We start from the raw sequence: 23,043 nt of genomic DNA, 5'->3' as shown, positions 1-23,043 counted from the left end.
CATTGAACCGTCGTTCAAATGCAAGTGTCTCAATAGAGCACCTTTAAACACACACTCATTATATAGTCTGGACTTGAATTCCACCTGTTCCTAAATTTAAAAGAACATTTGGCCAAAGAAGCTCTTGAATATATTAAAAAATGGGGTTGGAACATGGTAGAAAATTGATATGACACGGGCATACAAAAATTGTTACAGCCTCTTCAAAAATGCTTCTATCGATAAGGGATAATAATAATAAAAATAAAAATAATATTTTTAAAAACCACGTTTTTGTAGTGGAGAATAATAATTAAAAAACAAAAATTTGAAAAACGAAAAACGTGGAGCGCATGAAATATATAACAGTAACAGTATGTGTGCTCATAAGAATATACGTATGTATATCTGTAATTGTATCTGAATGTGGATGTGGTTGTGCATGTGTATGAGTAAGAAAATGTGTATATGTATGTGTATATGTACTGTTCTGTATTTCATGCGCCCACGTTTTTCATTTTTCAAATTTTTGTTTTTTAATTATTATTCTCCACTACAAAAACGTGGTTTTCTAAAATATCATTTTTATTATTATTATTATTCTTGTACTCACTTCCAAAATTTAAATTTTTTCATTCACTGTACACAAAACTTTTCAATTGACATGTGGCACTAATTTGAAATAATCGAATCGACAATAAAAGACAATTGCGAAAATATTAATTTTTCTTTAATTTTATTTTACTTTGTATGCCTTTTTTCTCTTCATTTTCATGCATTGTCATCGAATTCTGAACTATGTGCCAAATTTGAAGTCTGTAGCTAGTCGGGAAGTTAGTTTAAAATTGATTACAAAATTCCACCAGAACAGACGTACACGAAGGCAAGTTGATATAAACGTGGTAAAATAGGTAAATGTTCAACTTCGAAAATGATGTAAATTTTTTAGAAAAATTTTTTTTTCACATATTTTTTTAAAATAAGTAGGGATTTTCGTTTTGATCCTGCACTCGTATTAAGATATATTTTGAAAAACATATTAAGAGAAAGCGTTGACATAAGTTGTCTCATAAAATGTGTTACTAATAATCTATTGGGATGAAGGCTTTAAAATTATATAAGTATTAGAGTTTTTAACCTGACAGTATTAATAATCATACTATTTTTCCAATTGTTGAAGTAATGTAGTATTACTTACAAAACGATCTACAGATTTGATGTTAAGTTTTGAATAAAAGAATAAATGTTTAGATTTTCATTTTGTGAATTATAAGTAGACATTTTAAAAATAAGAAAACAGTTTAAAATTACTTTAAAATGCTCAATAACTTGAATTCTTCTATTTAATGAATTCTAATTGAATAAGTTTGGAGAATGCAAATTTTCTTAAGAATTTAGATTTTAGGTACTTCAAATTTCTGAGTAAACAATGACAGCTGTTGTGTATGATTCTATTTTTAAACTTACATCCATAAATATTTTATTCAAAAATGGTTTTTAAATTATCACCGAGTATAGCATTCATCTCACGGTTTTTACTTGGGGCATAAACCTTAAAAAATAAACCTTCTGCTAAAGTTAAGTAAAAAGGAGTAAAAATACAAAACACGTCTCTTCACAGACCCTCTCCTGCCTCATTGAATGGAAAGAAAGAGGCATCTTTCATATTATTTTCTAGAGGTGAGTGGAATATTTAAGTGCTATGTTAGATCGTATAAGATCGAAGGCACATATTTAAAATATATTCCTGTTTGGACTGTGGTAAAAGATAAACTGGCAACAGCTTTTCTGAAAGTTAAAAAATTATCCTCAATCAAACTGGAAAAAAAATATGAATCTTTATAAATGGTTATAAAATACCCTTCAATAATTTTTATATAATTAAAGAGATTGGGACAATTATTGACAACGTGATGTATTGGATTGTATCCTATCTAGGATGTGAATGTTGTGTTACATCGTAATAGACCGACCTAACGGAATAGAATAGATCTTACACAACAGTCACCTCGTAACTGTTGTGTAAGATCGTATAAGATCAAAGGTACTTATTTAAAATGGATTCCGGATTAGGCAGTGGTAAAAGATAAACTGGCAACAGCTTTTCTGAGAACTAAAAAATTATCCTCAATCAAATAGAGAAAAAAATATGAATCTTTATAAATGGTGATTAAATATCTTTCAATAATTTTTACATAATTAAAGAGATCGGGACAATTATTGACAACGTGATGTATTGGATTGTATCCTATCTAAGATGTGAATATTGTGTTACATTGTAATAGACCAACTTAACGTAATAGAATAGATCTTACACAACATTTACGAGGTGACTGTTGTGTCTTATTTAATATAAATTCCGGATTAGGCCGTGTTAAAAGATAAACTGGCAGCAGTTTTTCTGAGAGCAAAGAATTATCTTCAATCAAATGTAATAATTATTGGCGAAAAAAAAAGATAAATCGTTTCAATGATAAGAAACCCCTTGAGCAATTTTTGTATAATTAAAGAGCTCGGGACAACTATTAACAAAGTGTTGTGTTGGACTGAATCAGAATGAAGGTGTGTATGTTGTGTGAGATCGTATTGGATCAAAGATACATATTTAGAATATATCTATGTTTAGGTTGGGGTAAAAGGTGAACGGGCGAAAGCTTTTCTAAGTGCAAATAAATTATCCTCAGTCACATGTGATGATTATTGGCAATAAATGATGTATATTTACATCTTTACGATGATGATAAGGGAACCTTGATAAATTTTTATGTAACTGAAGAGCTACGGGCTGTTATTGGCAAAGTGCTGTGTTAGATCATATTTGATCAAAAGTGTGACTTTTGTGTTAAATCATATCAAAAAGGAGACACATATTTAAAATATATCTTCGTTTGGGCTGTGGTAAAACATGATCCGTCGACAGCTTTTCTTAGAACATATAAATTGTCTTCAGTCATATGCAACAATTATTGGCAAAAAAATGTGTATCTTTACTATGATGATAAAAAAATACCTTGATCAATTTTTGAATAATTAAACAGCTCGGGGCTTAAAATTTATATTAGATCTTAACAGATCAAAAGTGCATATTCAATCTATATTCATGTGTGGGCTGTGATAAAACATGAACTGAGGACAGCTTTTCTCAGCTCAAACAAATTATTCTCAAATGTAACATTTATTGGAAAACAATGAGGAATCTTTACGCTGATGATAAAAAACCTCGAACAATTTTTGTAAGATTGAAGAGTTCGGGGGCATTAGTGACTAATTGATTTTAATTTGAAAGTGAGAAAAATATTTTATTTCCATGTTTTTCTTAATTTTTAGGGAGATTCTAGTATTTGCTTAATTTGTTGTTTACCAAAACTTTTTGAAGTACGTTATATACAAAATGCTTTAAATGACACAGCCAAATGATATATGCAAAGCAGGCATACAAAAAAACAGAAAAGTCGCATAGAATTGCAGAGTATCAAACGTTTTCCGAAATTGCTAAAGGGTGTTGCAAAGTTTACATTAAATACATTATACACCAAACAAAGAAAAATGAATAATTTTGATCATTTTTATTTTTTTCCTTCTTAGTTCTGAACTGTACTGTAGGAGATTCTTAAAGGTTCTGATAGATGTTTGTATATTTTCCTTGAATATTATATATATAAATTGTGACCCCATCTGAAAAGTGGCAATTTTTGTTCTTTTCTTTTGTTCTTTCGCGTTCAACTTTTGTTCTTTCGTTTTCATTCTTTTTGTATGCATGCTTTGAGTTTTTATTTTGGGCACCTTGTTTTGAAACACTCTGTATAAGTAATGTGTATGGAAGTACTACATATGAATTTCAAGTACTTATGACTTGTTGACATACCTGGTAATCTTGACTAGCTTCGGTATCGGGTTGGGTCATGTTGTGTAGTTTTTCTCTGGAGCGAGTATGTCGCCGAACTAAATATGCTGTACCTGCTGCTAGCACTACGCCAGCTACGGCTCCACAAAGAGCGAATGCTATGATAAACATTCGCTTGTCTTTTTCGGGATTTATGACTTCGTATTTTACCTAAAACAATGGAACCCAATTACAGATTTATGGATCACTAATACTGAAAACATGAAATTAGTACAATAACATATAATTTTAAAAATATGATATAAATTACTATAATATGATATTTGATGCTACAAAATATTGTATTTGTTCTATATTTAGTTGCTGTTACGTGATTAAAGAGTACTGGTACAGAATGTATAATTTATAGTATTATTTAGTTTCGTACAGTTTGGAGGAAAAATTCGTGCAATTGAATTGCAAAAAAATTTTGTAAAGAGATTTAGAAAAAAAGTTTTTTTTTCAGCAAAAAGTCGCTAAGACTGTCTTTCTTTTCCTCGATCAATGATTTAGGAATTTATTTAACTATGTTAATTGCTGTAACCATTACATGGATTACAATGTCTTTAAATGTTTGTGATAATTTCGTTTCATAAAAATTGTTCTTATTTTGTCTAGCTAATGTTTAGAAAAGTTTAATAATATAGCACATTACTTAGAAGCAAAACTTTTATTTTCTAACACTCCATTAATCGTTAATCTCAACACTGCACTTCAAAATAAATTTCTCTTTCATTTTCTCTTATTTTTTATAACACAATGCCGTTACCAAGATAGTCTTTATTTATTTAACAGCTTTTAGAAAAGGAAAAAGAAAGAATAATCTTAGATATCATGTTTCAGACTCCATTAGTGACAATAATTCCACGAATTAATCTGATAAAACGACAGTGCAATTATTTTAAAAACTATAAAAGGCCAGATGAAAAAGTTAAGCCGTTTGAACAGAAAGCAGAATGGAGATAAAATCCCGTTCTAAACAATTGCGAACAAATTCATTCTGAAATAGTGCCTGTCTCCCAAGAGCGGCATGAACTCTTGGATGAAATTCTAAGCTCAGCTCTATGTCTTTATTTTTTTTACCCGGGTATTTTCTTCATGCCAGCTTATACTACATAGAATGAGTGAGTAAAAAAGAAAGAGCAGCAAAGGTTGGGTAAAAGAGATGAGCCTGAACAAGGGATATTGAAAAAATCTACCCGGAAAGCAATAGCTGTAATGGCCTATGGCTTTGTAATTGATATCAGAAATAGGTTTTCGTTTTCCTTCCAATATTTATTTTATCTAAGGCAACATAAAGAGGAAATGTATGACGAGTTGCCTTCTAGACTACCAAAGACGATAAAGAAGAAAACAATGTTTTAAAAGCAATGATGGGGATGGGAAATATCAAAACATTCTAGGGAAGATTGCGAAAAGGTATAAGATTTCAATTCCCGCCTTATATAAAACGGTTTAGGTAGATACTGAATAAAATTATTTTGTCAGAGGTATGATAATTTTTTTAATTTTCTAAAAACACAACATGAACTGTGGAATGAGGTATATATTGTTTATAGGATGAATGATTGTGTACTGCTTTTCATATGTACACTTTTTAAAAGCATACTGTGTTTAAAAGTATGGTGGATATTTAGCTGCATATGAAGACGTGTAAATATCCTAAGAAGTTTTAGCATGTCAAGTTTGCAAGATGTGACATTAGTTTTTCTTTGGCTGTTGTAAATAAGGGCAATTTTTTATTTCTGAACTTTCAACATATTTCTGAAAGTCATGATAAAAGCTTTCCGAAATTGCATACGTTATAAAAATATTTATAATCATAGTTTATAAGAAACCTTTTCATATCACATTATTAAAATTGTTCAGTTTATTCAATCAAAAATCATCAAATTAATTTCTTTAAGCACAAAAATTAAATTAAGCAGTGTGTACCAAAACTAACTTAAGCTTGGAAGACAAAATATTTTTTCAAAATAAAAATAATAAACCTGATATTTCTGTTCTTATAAAAACATTTTCGAGGATGAAGTTAAAAGCTATTACGCAACAAAAGATGAGTGCATTTAAACCGCACCCAACAAGCAGACTAGTTTTTGACGATTTTAGTTTTTAGAATCCCTTTTGCCCTGATTGACCTTGACTATGATTCCTCAATAAATATCGTTCTGGTGTTTCATCTTTTATTTTGTCTGGATGATTTTAAAAGAGTTCATTTGAAAACGCATATTTTATACTAGGAATGAAATATTTCCATTCTGCAAACCATTTTTCTAAATACACTACCCTGGATGGGCGGACAGAGGGGGTAAATTCTTTAATTTTGCACACACTCTTTCCTTCCTCCCTTGTGCCATGATCTTGAGCTTCTCTTTCTCCTTGGGTTATGATGCATAAATCACGGAATGATGGCATAATTGTCAAGGCATGCCGTTGATATAATTGGTCTGAGGGGATTGCGTCAAGAAAGGAAGGGTACACAACACTATCCGTCGTCACGTTACATGCGGATATAATTTTTCCGGATGTGAAGTTGTTTGGGGTAGCGCCGAGGAATGAAAAAGAACTATTGGATATTTATTTCCGTTATCATTTTTCATGTTCGGTTCAGTGGACTATTTTAACGATGCCTCATTATAACCCATTTGGAAGCTTCTCTTTCCGCTGGTTAGAATTTGTGAAAAGGAAAATATTTTTCCTCCTGCTTTAAGCGGTAAATGTATCTCTCTTCCCCAGAGGCGTCAGATTGTTTTCAATTAATATCTATTACAAGATGCTTCAATGTAAAGTTAGAAGGAGGAAAAAAAAACTAATAGTTTTTGTCTGAATGGGAAATAATATATAAAAAAGCTTAAATTATGAAGTAAATTATGGAAGAAAGCCACTAAAATTTCTGCTAATTTGAGTGAATTAAAGTATTTATTTCAATTTTTACAAATGCATATTTTTCCAGTTAATAAATATTAAAAAAATATAATTTAGATTAATGCACCTGATGGATTAGATTTTAAAAATTCTGATATAATCTTATCACACCCTTCAAGAGAAAACGGTTGGCTCATACGTACGAAATTAATTGTAACATAATTTTTAATTAGCATATCCATAAAAAAATTCATTATAACTTGAATCAAATTTAGTTCATTAAATTTTAGTTCATTAAAATTTGATATTTAATTCAAAATTTAATTATATTTAACATACCTTTGTTAATTATATTCAAGCTAAATGTATGATAGAAAAATAAATATAGAGCTCAACAGGATACCGGATTAAATTTCGATGCTAAGCGTTAAAATTTTAAATCTAAATGTTAAAAAATTTGCACATCAGTTTAACATACCTTTACCTCACATTATATTTAACATATCTTTGTTTATTATATTCAAGGTAAACGTATGATAGAAAAATAAATATAGAGCTCAACAAGATACCAGATTAAACGTAGATGCTAAACATTAAAAATTTTAAAAGTAGATGTTAAAATTTTTTTCATATAGACAAATTTCAACACATAAAATTTTTAAATTTAATTTATGTTTATAATTATGCAATTTATTATTTTCCAATTATTAATAAAATGCATAGTTTTACTTTACTATCTAGGAGATTTAAAGCAGATATTATATTTCTCCGCCCTTGAAAATTAGTCGTATAATTTTCCTCTAAAACAAATATATAATCTTTGAAATATTATAAATTTGTTTTTTAGAAAATTACGGTAATAGATCTAAAACTAAAAAAAAAATAATACTTTTCGGTTTTGATTTGTGCATGTTAGCTAGTTTATATGTTATGTTTATGTTACATAGTTTTAAAATCATATCACTAATAATGTCTACTACTAACAAACCATAAGTGATTTGTCGAAATCAGACAATTGATAAGATAAAGCAAGACATAATTTATTTTTCAAAATAGATATTTCAGAGTAGTTTAGATCTAATACTATTAATTTAATATGATTTACAAGTTTCCTCCAACATTATTGATTCAAGATAATAATTTAAGCCCCTTGATATTCTATCTTTCTCACTTTTCCAATCATATGCAAAATGTCATTTCCAAGCTAGACACGTCTCCTCATCATTTTCGTCGGAGCAGCAAATCGCAGTAATTAGTTTCCCGTGCTTTCCTTATCACCTAATGCTACAGTTCATGTGATAGGTCTTAAAATAGTGTATATTACCTGGTACTGGTCAAAATAAGTCAGAAATAATAACCGAAGTATTTTACTGAAAACGTACACATATGTGTGGCAGAAGTAAATATATATATTAATGAATGCTATTATGGCATATTTTACTTTTCATTTTATAACCGGGGTTTAACAGCTGAGTTCCATCAATTTTGACTTTCGACTATCTATGTTCAACTCCATAGCATTGAGCCTCTTCGATCAAACATTAGAATAAACTAGCCTACGTAGTAGACATTTTGATGGAACTAACTCGCACTAGCATTGCATGGAGAAGAAAACGGCTAAAACCTCCCATGGTGATTCTATTCCAAGAACCGTCTATCACTGAGGATATTTTACGTCAGCAATGAGGTCGTTGCTAACCGGGAGCAGAATTTATATCAACCTGCCAAGGCGGGGATTTGAACCTGGGTTCACTTCATTGGAAGGCGAATGCTATATCCTCTGACCCACTGTGGCTCAAATTATGGCATATTAGTGAATTTTGACACAAAAAATGCTTTTTATTTAATCATTCAATGTTTTGAAATTAGATTCAGAATGATTTAAGGTAAATAGTGAGAGCTTCATTTATGACTCTTTTAGACTCAAATGCATATCCTCTATCGAAGACGAATTAAAGGTTAGGATCTGATTTACATCAGGCTAACTGGGGTCATTTGTGGTTTTTTTCTATTATATAAAACGTAATGTTTGTTAATTTCACTTAAAAAGTCCTCAACCAAGATAAGTTAGCTCTTCAATTTTTCTACGAATTTTAAATAGATATTAAAAGAACACTGAGGTGATTGTTTACTAATAAAATTTATTATTAAGAAACTTGAAAACAAGCTTGAAACCTGATAAAATGTCCTTATTTTACTCAATGTGAAGCTTCATTATTAAAACTTTTTTTTATAATGATTTTATTAATTGAACGTTTTGGACTGTTTGTAATTGTTTTGAGGTTTTGTGCTATCGAAATTAATAAGACATTGGGAAGTCTGGGGTAAAAAGCTGTTTTCTATGCTGGCTTTTTAAAATCCTTTTAAAAATATGGTTCATCTTCGATTTAAAAAAGTATTCAGACGTGCAATGAAAGATAATTACTTAAGAGGAACTGATATTGTAAAGCAAAACCATTTTCAATAATAATGTTTTTTAAAAAATAGAAAAACAATAATCAAGCAACAAATATTTTAATGTAATTAGGCATAGAAAAAAAATTTAAAAAATAGTGGAGAAATCTATGCATTTATTTTAGTTTACAAATATATTCAGGGTATCTTCTTTGCTTAACTTTTTAAATTATTATGTATTAAATATATTGAATTAAAATATTAGAAGAAGAATTAGGATTAAATATCTCTTGATCATATTAATTTTGTTTACAATTCTAGAGTAGCTTAAAATTGATGATTTTATTGAGTTTTTTGACTGAGTTATGATTAGGAAAATTAAATTGTTAAACTAAGCATGCCAAATATAACTAAGTACAAGAACTATTCATTTAAGACTCCTATTTGATTATTTACATCAGTGTTTTTTAAGATAGCAAATTAGTAATTATGAAAGGGACAAATAACATGATGTAACAGAAAATATTAAAAAAAAATATTCCATTAAATTATTATTATTTTCTATATTATTATCTCTTATTTGAAATATTTTTTTAAAATTTAAATAGTATTTTCTCTATACAAAATCAATTGTTTCAAGTGAGGAACATTTGAGAATTGCAGGTTAAATGAGAAGTAAAAAATTAACATTTGAGTTATTTAGATTGAATTTCAGGAAATCAGTCAATAAGAGGGGGGTAGGGACTACAAGAAGTTCAGAAAACTGTTCAGTAAGAACGATCTAATTTAAAGACGGAATGGAACCGTATTAAATATTATGAATTTACTATTTCTTGTTTTTAAACTAAGATAATTTATATTTTCAAATTATGCTAAACATAGTATTTATTTAGAACCTTTAATTATGAGTAATTGAAAATGGAAAGCAAGTGTTATGGTATTCTGACACAAAATCATAAATACAAAAACAGCAATATCGCATTTTTTTAAAATAAAAAATGGAAAACCAATAAACAAATTAATCTGAAGTAAATAACATGAAAGTAAAGAAATAAACATATTATCCAAATTAAACTTTTTTTTAGAGATTCTTACAACTTTTGAAGTTAGTCTCAAAAAGTTTCTTAAGTAAGCAAATAACTTAAGGCCTTTTGTTTACTTTAATCTTTGCAAATATAATACAAACAAAAGTGAGATTAGTCAAAGTAAATAAGGCCGGGAAAAGATATTTTACAACTTAAAAATTCTCGGTAAGCATTAATTTTTTTTTCTTTCTCGTCACGTGTAAGTTCATGGATGACATAAGGATTTTAAACTAAAAATGTTTAATATGTGAAATTATTAAATCTCGTTTATATATGACAAGGTTATCTTTTTCCTTACCATAATAATTGAGGCTTGTGAAAACACACTTTTGAGCTCAAACAAATTAAAACTGATTAAAAAAAAAATTGGAGGGAGAAGTCCTTTTCATTCCGCTTTACACTTAACAGGCGAAACTGGAGTTGCTGCTACAGTTCTCTACACCCACTGTTCTCTACCTCTAAATATCCTCTTTGTACCCCTCCCCTTGCAAAGTGCCTGTTCCACCCCCTGTGTCACAGGGTATTTAATTAAAATCAGTATATCACCATAGTAACCCGAGCTTCATTTAAAGGTTAGGGAAAAGAGAAATTGGAGAGATGAATTTAGCGGAGGGAGGAGAAAGGGTTGGCTCGAATCCGGTTTTGGAGTAGATCCGGATCTACTCAATCCGGCATCATTTTCATAACCTGATATTAGGAAAATGTCCTCTTGTGGTCTTGTTACAGGTCAAATCCATCATAGTGGGCAGGGATTCTCTATCAATGCGTGATTACGTTCGAAATTCAATTATCCAGTGAGTCGAGAGATAGTAATTTCGAAGAAATAAGAGATCTTTGCAGTCTTTGATTTTATGGAATTAGTGATGCTGATTACGAGTCCACAGTTCAATTTCACGGAATGTGTGCTCCCGAAGTTTTGGAGAAAGGGGAGTTTTGTTACAGTGGGTTAGAACGTTTCTCAATTAGTAATCCGAACTCGCATGTTCGAAAGTATTTTAAAGTTAGAAAATTTCCCGCAACTGAAATTCGCATTTGAGATTTAATATTCGGGGATTTCATTCCGACAATTCGTTTCTTTAAAAATAAAAGAACGACTTTTTAAGATCAGATGTAGGGCGTTTTTGATAATGAAAATTTCAAGTACGGATTTCAAATAATAATTAAAAATCAAGTTTATTTATTACACAGTCGTACTGTTAGATCATTTTTACAATATTATAGTTTACATGAAAAAATATTTTTTTATTGACACTTTTTGTATGAGTGTTATTATTTCTTTTGAGATATTGTAACTCAAATGTATCTACATATTTTAATGAGTTCTATGAATAATTGCGTTTGCTGAAACATTTAAAATTTGAAATGTGATTTTATATAATATTTTAATTATTTGTATTAGTTAGTTAAGCGTGAGTAGATTTTTTTTCGTGAAGACAACTGAAAAAAAAGGATTATGGACATTTTTTTCTGAATCTTAAATATGCATGCTTAAAATGCAAATTTTCCAAGCATTAAAACATTTCATATAAATTTTGGCAGTACATGAGTTTAAGGATGCTATAAATGTGATAATTTTCTTCACTGATCATTTCTTAAAGTTCAATGGAATGTGCTTTTTATTTAAAAAAAAGACGTTTATAATTTCACTTCTTGGAAACGATATGGTTTATTCTTTAAAAATTTATATCTTGGAAATGAAATGTATCAATTTTTTGAGTAAATCTATTGGAACATAAATTGTTAAAAATGATAGTTTTGGATCATTTAAACTAGCCTTAAAGAAGCTAACATAACACAGACTCAGTTTTGAGAAATGATGTAGAAACAGGACCATATAATTTAAATAACTATTGATTGTAAAACTTTTCAGAAGAATTATGTTACAGTTAATTATTAGTTACATGATATCGTTATTATTGGAAATACTATTTTTTAAGAAATGATAATTTCTTGGAGGAATTCTAGCCGTATAATGAAACTTATAAAACTATCAATGCAAAAATGCACTTGCTCAAAAATTTCCATTTTCATTTCAATATAATATATATGTAGACTTAACTGCAAAATAGATTTATAAACAATAAATTTTAAAATTGGTATATTTTTGCTAAAAATTTTAATATATAAGTATATTAATTTTAAAACTTTTAATATATTGGTATATTATTATTAAAACTTCGGTATATTATAATTATTTCTTTTTTTTGAGATAATTTAAGAGAGTGACAAAATTACTCAACAATTTACAATTACAATTTTAATATATTAGTATATTTTTGTTAAAACTTCTAATATATTGGTATATTATTATGAAAACTTCGATATATTATTATTATTTCTTTTTCTTTTGAGATAATCTAGGAGAGTGACAAAATTACTCATATATTTCTATTTGTGTCAGTCCACTATTATTCTCATTTCGCCTTAAGCTAACTCGAATAAGACACAGCTTGGAAAAATGATACATGCATGCATTTCAGCCCTTCACTTTCAAATAATTATTTATTGAGAAGCCTTTCTGAATAGTCGAGTTATTAAGAATAAAGTATTTAAAACTTTTCTTGTTTTGAAGCTTGAAGTACAATTTACGAAGAAGCTTTAAAGATGCAACAAAGAATTTCCTTCTCAATTTCATTCCATATTAAAATTTTTTTCAATGCTTCTCCGAACGCTCATAGTTACAGATCTGTAATCTGATTACAAGCAAAAATAAATCTATGATCTGATACATTATTCAGGATAGCGCAATGTCAAAAGGTAAGGTTATTCCCCACTGTAAATTTTCAGAAAGAGGAAGTGTACTTCAAATTGAAAATTTAAATAGAATTCATTCTTTTTTTTCTGTTTTTGATGTTACTCTGCTGTTCTCTTTCATGCGTTTGCTACACTATATTTCTCTTTGTTGAAGTTAAATTAAAACTATAAGCAATGGGATGAATAGAAAAATATAAAAATTTTTTTTTCAATTTTAAAAGTTGCAATACTAAGGCTGGAAACATTGTTTTTTAGTAACTTAATACTGCTTTTTGGTGCATTTCAAATATCTAAAGCTAATTCATAAAACAAAGTATAAGAGAATCAAAATCGAATTTGTTCCGGGTTGTTTATTTCCATGGAGAAGGATTTGAATGTTCCTGGAATGCTTTTTTCAAACGAAATAATAGTGGAAACGCTTTAACTAAAATTGATTTATTTTTCGCTTTTTTTATTTGCTAAAGCTTAAGGCTATCTTTAAATGCTTAAAAAATACAAAATAAGAAAGAAGGAATTTTTTATTTTGAGTCATTATGAAATTCATTTGAAAAATCTTTTGCACATATCTAAGATTATATGAGAGTACTTATATACCAGTACAGACTTAAGTTTCTTTTTGTACCAGTGCATTAATAATAAACTATTGATTGCATTGGTGATAAAGTTATTGTTAATCTATTTTATTAGCTTGTATGGTTTAAAAAAACTGAAAAATATAGCTATATAGCCGAAAAAATTATATTTGTAAACTATTGTCATTAACAAAAGAACAATTATATTTCGTATATTTAAGTTATCTTTACCCATTAATGCCTTTTTACAAAATGTTTTATATGTATTAAGGAAAAAAAGTAACTTCATAAATATAGTATGACATTTTTGTTTAAAGTAGATATATAGATTATTTTACGAACGACTTTAGAGTTGGAAAAACACTGTTTTGAGTTTAGTTTCACATATGAGTATTTATATTATAATACATTATGGTAAATAGAACTATCTTCAACAAAGGAAGGGGTATACTTTGTGCTATGCAGACTGCACCAAAATACTATAGTAGTCAGAGAAACTATATGTTAGTTTATGTACTTTATTTTTTTTCACGTTGTCTTTTGCTTTAAAGCTATCTTGCTTCTGACTGAAAAATTCGAATGATGAAACACTTGTCCTACCAATATTTTCTTTCGTGAAAAAAAAAAACCTTTGTTTCAAAAGACACTTGGCCCAGTTGAGTAACTTTTTTGTGGATAAATTACGCTTACCAAAAAAATCGCTTACTTAATAATTCATATAAAAATTTAAATCGTTTATATTTTCAGAAAGAAACTCGAAACTTTTTTTTTAAAATATCGATTCAAATGTATTTTGTATCTTATTTTACGTATACTTTATATATACATCTTACTTCATGAATTTTTACAAATTATGAATTGAACATGGAACAATACATTAGTAACGCATCAATAGAGTTTTCAAAAGTAGTCGATTTTTAATCAAAAAGACTTAGAAAGAAAAATTGTGTGAAAATTCATCTGACTAAGGAACTACACTGTAAAAAAGGGTTTCTCAAAATTGCATCATAATGTGTGAAAATCGACTAAGAAAAAAAAATGATCAAAACTATCAGATTACGGTTAATTTTACTGTGTTTATGGCTTTATGAGAACAACAAAACAGCGTGTAAATTTTTACCGATAATGATCTAAAGTTATGATTTCGGTAAAATTAAAAATAAATATTGTTTTATAATGTGTTGTAAAAATTTTGGTGAATAAGTATGGTAATCTTCATTGAGATGTAACTGCGATTAAAATAAATTAATTATTTAAGGTCATTAAAGTTATTTTTTACGCATAATACACTCATTTATATTAGGAAAAGTGAATGTCATCTCTTTGTAAATAAATGTGTTTACAGCTACTACCTTCAATGATTGGTGAAAAATCATCGCATGTTGTTTATTTATCTATTAAAAGTGCTTCAATTTCATTTGGATATTTTACGCATTTATCAGAAGAAAAAAACAGATCTTGTATCAATTCCAATAGTTGAGAAAGATGGCTAGCGCCCAATCCCCAGTTGTTGACCACATCTGCCAGCATGCTAAAATATACTGCTGACTTTATGTGGTCAGCACCCAGGAATCAGCATCAAGTTCAAACAAATCCAAGTTGAAGTCAGCAACTAGGGATCGTTGGGACGAACATGACAGGCTTCGAATAATGCAAATCTTCATAAATATATTTCTTGAAGATGATCTTTCTCGGTTTTTATAATATATGCTGATAAAATAAACAGTTTTATTATTGTTTATTAATGGGTATCGATAACGGCTTCAGCAAATACAGTTTTCCAAAAGCAACATTTATTATTTATTTTTTGATTTAAGCAGAAAAGTCGTATAGAATTTCCGAGAAATTATTATTTTTAAATATGTTCTATGTTAATATTTTTCTAAATATGTACTATATTGCATTGTGTAACATTTTCTTAAGAAAATTAAATTAGAAACTAAAATTTCTAGAAATTTTGCATTATCGAATATACAGATAATACGAAGTTTCAAATAAAGATTTACATTTAACATTATGTTACTAATGTATGTTCCGTTGCCAACAGTGTTTCTTTTTTGGAACGTATGTAAAAAATACATAATATACAAAAAAAATAGTTTTTCAACATAAATTGATAAAAATCATAGTTAAATTTTTTTCTAAAGTTTAGCATTGGTTGAGTTTGTCGAGCAACTTAACAAATATTTAATTGATACAATGGGAAAAAAGTACAGTCTAAACTGCTAGATGAAATTAACCGTATTTTTCAGCCTATGGAAACACCAAAAAGCACGATAATTTTTCACGAAACAATTGGGTGATTATATTAGTAAAATCAACAATATATTATTTTATAATACGTTGCAAATTTTGTTTGCTTAATGTGGCAAAATATGCTACTTTTAAAGTGGTACGCTAGAGCAGGACATGAAAACCATTTATTTTGTTAAATTTACTTTTCAGATTTTTAAATCATTTTTTACTAAATGTGTGGTAATAAGAACAATAATTTTGAATACCAAAAGTGATGATAAACCGTCACTATATGAATTGAAATCAGGACCATATGAAGGGTTAAAATTATTAACCGTATATTTCTGTTTTATTTCTAGATTTATATTATTTATTTACCAAAATGTGAGAGTAAACCGTTACCATATGTATGAAAATTGTTACCATATGAATGGTTTTAAAACATTATATTTCAGTTTTATAACTAGATTCAGTTTTTTAAGCCAGAAATATCATTCCTAACAATATATTGCAATTTTACCAGAATTTTTCCTCCGTGTAATGCTGCTATATAACTTCAATTCTGGTTGAAATGCAGTGTTTTGCAATGCTTAAAAATACAAATTAGTTAATAAATAAATTTATATGGATTTATTTAATACTTAAGCAACTATAAAAGTTAAAGTGATATTTTTAAATCCTCTGTAATTCTGGAATTTAAGTTTTTTGGTATTTGATTGAGTTTTGATGTTTTACGAAATTTTCAAATTTAAATTTATGTTAAAAACAATTTTCTAGTTAGCGTTACGACGTAAAATAATATTCATTTGAAAAATTAAAATGCTACTGAACATTTTGAATTCAGCATTAAGGGGTTAAGAAAACAAGTCAGATTTTCAAATAAATTTTTGCACCAGGTACAACCATATTGCTAAAACAAATTAAGAAAGTAAAGTATAATGCAAGTAAGAAAAACATCATCAGCTCGTTTTTTTAAATTAGTACCTAAATCATTTGAAATTTAATTGATATTTTCCACATTTAGCTCCTTAAAATTTATATAATTAATAATAATTATGTTAATCTTTTTAAAACTTAACAGTTTTTTCGCTATAAATTTTTGAAAATTATCAGCCCAATTGAGATCCTGTATTTGAATCTTATTCATCAACAAATATTTAGATATTTTAACATCTGTTTAGTTCGATATTTTTTCTGTCAGTTTTTTTTGTTGTATAGATTTGAATCGTCTATTACTACGTTATAACTCGTACATTTTATGATAGAAGGATGTCTCAAACTTTTATAGAAATTTGAAATTATTAATAATTACAGCTATTATTATCAAATAATAGCTGTTGAAAATGAACGGTTTTAGTAGGTACTCGACTAAAGGTTCTGAGAAAGTTTAAGAAAGGAGTGAAACTTAAAAATAGTAGTAGAGCAGTAATAATAACAATAATAATAGTAATAAAGAAATTGGACAAATCCGGGTGGGGTCTTATAGAATCTAGAAAATAATTCTTGTTCAATGACAAATAAAATTTCATAAACTAGGACAATTCTTCGTCCCAGATTAAAGCTAATTTGAACTCTTGTAGTTCTAAGTTGTTACTGCAAGAATAAATTTATTTAATTGAAATTCGTTCTTTTATCCTAACAAAAGCAAAATTCTCTATCATTGTTTACTTCTAAACAGCTTTTTGAAGTATGTTTTTCATATAATACCCCCTTGAATTATTTATTTCATTTGTGTTTATTTTATTTCCTTAAATTAATAAAGCTTCTTCTCTTAAAGGGTCCACAATGTATCTACAGTGTGTTATCCTTACTTTATTTACGTTCTCATTAGATTGTGCGAATAAAATTCCTTAACAATCATAAATGGGGGAAGGGATATAAAGACATTTTCCAGCACAAAATTACATATTTTTTTTTCCTCAGCGAAAAAGCACGAAAAGAATAAAGACTTACAAGATGCTAATAATGTAACGGAACTAATTAAATTGTAACGTGCGTCAGGAACAAAAAGTGGGAGAAAGTGCTCCTTCACCGCTGATATATCGCTTCCGACACGAAAATATTAAAAATGCAAATATCGACAGTGAAAAGCTGAAAGAAGCTTCTTGGCAGAGAACTATTGCCCCGAGAACTGAGATGAAAATATTAAGGAAACAGAAAAGAGGAAAAAAACAGTGATAAAGAATGAGGCTTATTCATTCTTTTCCTCCTCCCTGTTTCCCAGCGGTAACTGGTATTGCTGCTCGGGGCATATTTACCCAAAGATAATTGCTTTGGCAAACATTTTCACAGACGTTTTTCGCATCGACAGAAAACATGTGAGCTTCTCTCAATTTGCAACGTCTATCCTTTAGTAAATCGATTGGAAAGTCGAGAACTGGGATGAATGATGCGGGTAAGGGCAAAAAGGGCATATCAGTGAAATGATTGCGGAGATTTGTCTGTTATGACTGCTAAATAGTCTCTTTTATAAGATGTATTCAAAAATAATAATTTTATAAGTGATTTTTATTAAGCTCAATTCATTTTCAGAAACTGAAAGAAAAAACTCCCTAAGTTTAAATTTGTTTGAGAAAGTGAATGTTGCTTGTTGAAAAAAAAAACGAAATTCAGAATTGTTTAAATGTAGTTTATCTTAAACATTTTACCACGGTGAAACGTACCTTAATCTGAGTATAAATAGGTAAATAAAGACACACTTTTTAAAGAAAAAATATAAAAATGTTTATATATTGTAATATTAAAATATAATTTTAAGCATTTTTAATGGTTTGAAGTATTTTTTTTAGTTTGTTTTTGTTTTAAAATAACGTAATAAGTAAAATGTATGTGCTTCCTAAAATCTCAAACATCATTAAAAATATGTAAAAAAGGAAATGGTTAAAAAACAAAACTGGAGTTATTTGTGATTAAAGCGTGTTAAAAAGGTTGAGTAGTTGTTTTAATTTTACTTAAAGGAAAAGTTTTAAAAATTGATTCTGCTGGCCTTGTAAATTAGTTTCTAATTTGGAAGACATATTTCTTTTGTAAAAAAAGGAAAATTCAATTACCCCAAAATCTATTTTTTTACAGTGAATTTCTTACCGTAATTTTTAAAGCTATATTTATTTAATTATAGTGATTCACAGATTTTACAGTAAAAATGGCGGTATATTAGATTTCTTATGTGTATAGTATTTTAGATATTATTGTAAAAAAGTATCGGAGCTCAATGTGCCAGCACTTTTTACAGTAATTTGATACAGAATTTTTTACTGTGCTAAGCGGTATAAAGTATTAAATTATCAATTAAAATTTAAAAAAATATATTTTTAGGAATCCATCTTACTTTAAAATAAAATTTAAATATATTATCATACATATGTGTAAACAAGTAATCATATCTGAATCAAAACATTTCTGCGTAACATATTACATTTAAAAAATCCAACTAGTTTAAAAAAAAATTTTTTTTTCGAGTTTACATAAAAAATTTTTCGAAAATAAACATTTTTTAAATTTTTTTTAAAATGAAAATAATTAAAGTCTTAATAAGAGAATGAACGTCTACTGAAAAACTTAAAGATGTATTTAACTTGTTAAAGTACCTTTTTATACATTATACACATATCAAGTATATATGATTTTTCTAAAGTATTCTTTTAATGGTATTATTTTCTCTATATATTGCATTTTACTCAATAAAGAAACGAATATTTATATATTTTGCGTAAACCATTTTTGAGATGAAATAACAAACAAGATAAATACTGATTTTTAAATATAGCTGAAGGGCAAAAGAATTCAAATTGTATCTTATGTTGTAATGCATTAAAGAATTCATGCTTTTCAAAACAAACACAACTGCAAACAGAGACGACAGGAAAAAGTTCCTCGAAAAAAAAAATACTTAAATTCTCCGAAGACTGAAAGAAATCAAAACTAAAACGTCCATTTTGGAAATACCTCGACCAATTCAACGCCGATGAAAAAAAATAGAGAGAGACGATCACTTTGAGAATTCAGAAAAAGAAAATAAAAAAAATTGTAAGAAAACGGATCAAATATAGATGAAACACAAAAGAAAAGAAGTACAGAGTTTACTATGTCTTTTCAAAATTTATTGCAAAAAACAATAAGCATTTCTTGAAGATAAAGATCAGAGAAAAAGGAGCTTACGACTAGTTTAAATCTGAAATTATTTATTTATTTTGTAGTTTTAAATCTTTCGCTTTATCAAATTCAAAATTTTATCCCTTTTAAATTTCAGTATTCTATTTTCAAGATTACATAAATTAAATTATAAAGTAGGTTTTAAATGTTTTATTTTAATTAGTTTATTTTTTTCTAGTCTTTACATACTTCCCTGCATCAAATTCAAACTTAACTCATATTTAAATTTCAGTATTTATTTAAAGTCTACCATTGTTATTTAATTCTTAAATTTACTTTCAGAAAATATCGCTTTGAAAAAATATAGATTTTTACATGAATTTCACTTTTAAAGAAAATCTTAAAGTAATTTTGTACTTTATCAAGATAATTAATTATTTTTATAAGCTAAAAACAAAAAAAATTGTTTTAATTTATTTATGCATTTAAGCATTTAATTTAATTTTGTATAAATCTCTTGAAAAACAAATTATAGGAGTAGTATGTGTAAAAAGACCTCAATGTCCCTCCAGACTATAAATTAAACTAACTCTAATTTACGTTTCACGGAAAATAACATAAATTAGACTCCCCTCTGAAATGGGGTTAAATCATTACATATCAATAAAGTTGTGAATTCTAACAACTCTTATTGTTAGATCATTATTGTTTCATAATTATTGCTTTTAATTTCTCAGCAAGCATTTTTCTGCTCGCTCAAAATCTTTTAGTTGGAACTCAAAACTGTTTCGTATTTGGGTTAAATTTAAAGAAGACAACTAATGTTAAATTTGTTTTATATAATAAATATAATGTAATAATGATCAAAAATAAACTAAGCAATGCGAACAGTGTTTTTAACATTAGTGGACGAAAATGTTGCCAAAAATGGGAAATGATACTGAACAAAGTTTTTTGCAATTACTAGTTTTAAAATCCAACTTTATAATAGTGTCATATTAGATAGTGTTAGATTAGTCATTAGAACCTGTACATTTGATATCATAAATCAGTGGTTATGTGAGAAAAATAATAATTGTTGGAAATCAGTTTCAGCTTACTAACATCAAATTTGAGATAGGATATTTTTTTAATAAATGTTTTTTTTAAAATTAACATTCTTTTGAACCTTTCAATATGTGGATAAAAACAGATGATCGGAGTAGTGTATTGCGTTTTGTTTCATTTGAACTAAATCAAAAAAGTGAAAATAGAATATATTAATAAATACTAGTGGGCTGCACTTCATCCTCGCTAACTCTAGCCAACCCTCGAAAATTGCTACGTAATCTTATATGGTTTGCTTCGCAAACCAAGATCGCTTAGCTCGCTACTAACTTAGGTGCATTGCAAATACACAGAATTCTAAGAATTCAAAACAATTATTCAAATCCATATAACAACTTTTTTTAAAAAAAAGTTGTTATATGGATTCTTCTTTTTAGTAAATACTTAGACCACTTCTTTTTAGTAAATACTAAGTCATTAAAATAAATTTTAATTCAAATAAATGACATGTAATTCGTTAAACCTATTAGAAATGTGCTACAATCTTAAGTATAAAATCTGTGTATAAAATCTATCTGTGTATTAAGTATAAAATCTGTGTATATTTCTAAAACTGATATCTCTTTAAAAAGGTAAAACTTTCGGCTATAATTAGGTCTATTAAAAATTGAAATAAGTGAATTGCAATGGAAAAACCTGCATAAACAAATAAATTCTAGCAAAATAAATAAATTCGTAATATAAATCAAAAATCGTCAAATAAATTCGTAAAATATAAATTCGTGAAAAAAGAGCTTGAGACTAAATACTAAAATAGAGATCTATCGACAAAGACTACTCACATCTGCCTAGCTTATGCTCTCTCTGGTTATTTCAGTTTCCGTTTTTAAAAGCGCAATATGTTGAGCCATCTCAGCTAGATTTGGCATGTGACATTTTTAGAGGCAATCATTGGTCGATTTTCTAGCGCTGCCATTCTGGGAGTTGTAATGAGGCTTTTTTTGTCGCGAAGGCTTTTGTTGTGTAAGAGAAATATATATATAGATTAACAAAGAAAGATAAGACGATATCTCGCAAAAAGGCACGTAAGTAAAGCTTTTCGCTGTCTCATATTTTACTCTAAAAAATTAGAGAAAATACTTATCTAAAAAGAATATAAAGTATTATTTTGATTTAAATATATTACTTTTAAAAATATAAAAGTTTATCCCTGTAATACTCAGTCCCATATTATGTCATTCAGAGTATCCATCAATCAAGGTTTCTAATTGAAAAAGGACATAAATATAGTCAGGTAATATATCACAAAACGATAAAAAGAATTTGGAATAATAATGAATGAATTTCATCTTAAGAGATGTTGCATATTTTCAAGAAATGATTTGTACATATAAAACACTATCATCATTAGAAAAAAAATATTCTTTACGCGCATAAAGACAATCTCTTTTCTAGGTTTCATCGCATGCCAAACTTCTATTTATCAAATAGATGTAGATACTTATGCTTTATTTACCACACTACTATTTTATCAAAACAAAAGAACATTTTTATGATTGATGAACGTACCTGTTATGCTTTTTGCGATAATGGGAAGTCTAGATACATATCGTGAGACTTCAAAATCACTTTATTTGATGTATGAACGCATGTTTACACTTATCTCTATTATTTTTTTCCTCTCTTTTAAGGAAATGCTCTACTGTTTTTTGTTAGAAATGTAAAAAAGTGTATTTCTTTAAATGAAAATAATTGTGAAATGTTTGAGTTTTAAATATAAATCAATTTCATTGTGTTTTATATTATATTTTATTTTGTTATTTTTTATTATTAAATATCATATTAAATTAAATAAAAAAATTATAAGTTCTAAAGTGCATTATTTATTTAAAGAGTAATTTTTATTTCCTGATGACTTACATTAGGATACATGAATAAAATATACAAAAAAAAAATGTTTTCATAAGAAAAATAGCTGTCGTCCAATTTCGATTTAATTTGTGTTAGTGTTTAGATGATGGGATTTCATGTGATCTTAATTATGAATCAAATATTAATTAACATTAATCAATGAACACATGATAATTAAAACTGAATAACATTTTTAAAGATTTAAAACTTATAAGATTTTTTCAAA

The 23,043-nt window shown here is 27.6% G+C and overlaps 1 protein-coding gene across 1 annotated transcript in view; it reads right to left on the bottom strand.

Annotated features, from left to right (window-relative positions):
• The window catches only part of LOC122269256 (tyrosine phosphatase IA-2), a 336,473-nt gene that overhangs the window by 43,491 nt on the left and 269,939 nt on the right, over positions 1-23,043 (bottom strand). Inside the window, exon 14 of the mRNA XM_071188254.1 lies at positions 3,845-4,033. Within this exon, the coding sequence (XP_071044355.1) occupies positions 3,845-4,033 (189 nt within the window). The remainder of the gene's footprint in view (positions 1-3,844; positions 4,034-23,043) is intronic.

Source organism: Parasteatoda tepidariorum, chromosome 2 (assembly GCF_043381705.1).
Source record: "Parasteatoda tepidariorum isolate YZ-2023 chromosome 2, CAS_Ptep_4.0, whole genome shotgun sequence".
In the NCBI taxonomy this organism is placed as follows: Eukaryota; Metazoa; Arthropoda; class Arachnida; order Araneae; family Theridiidae; genus Parasteatoda; species Parasteatoda tepidariorum.
Note: the sequence above shows the minus strand (reverse complement) of the source record. Positions and strands in the feature narration are given on the sequence as shown.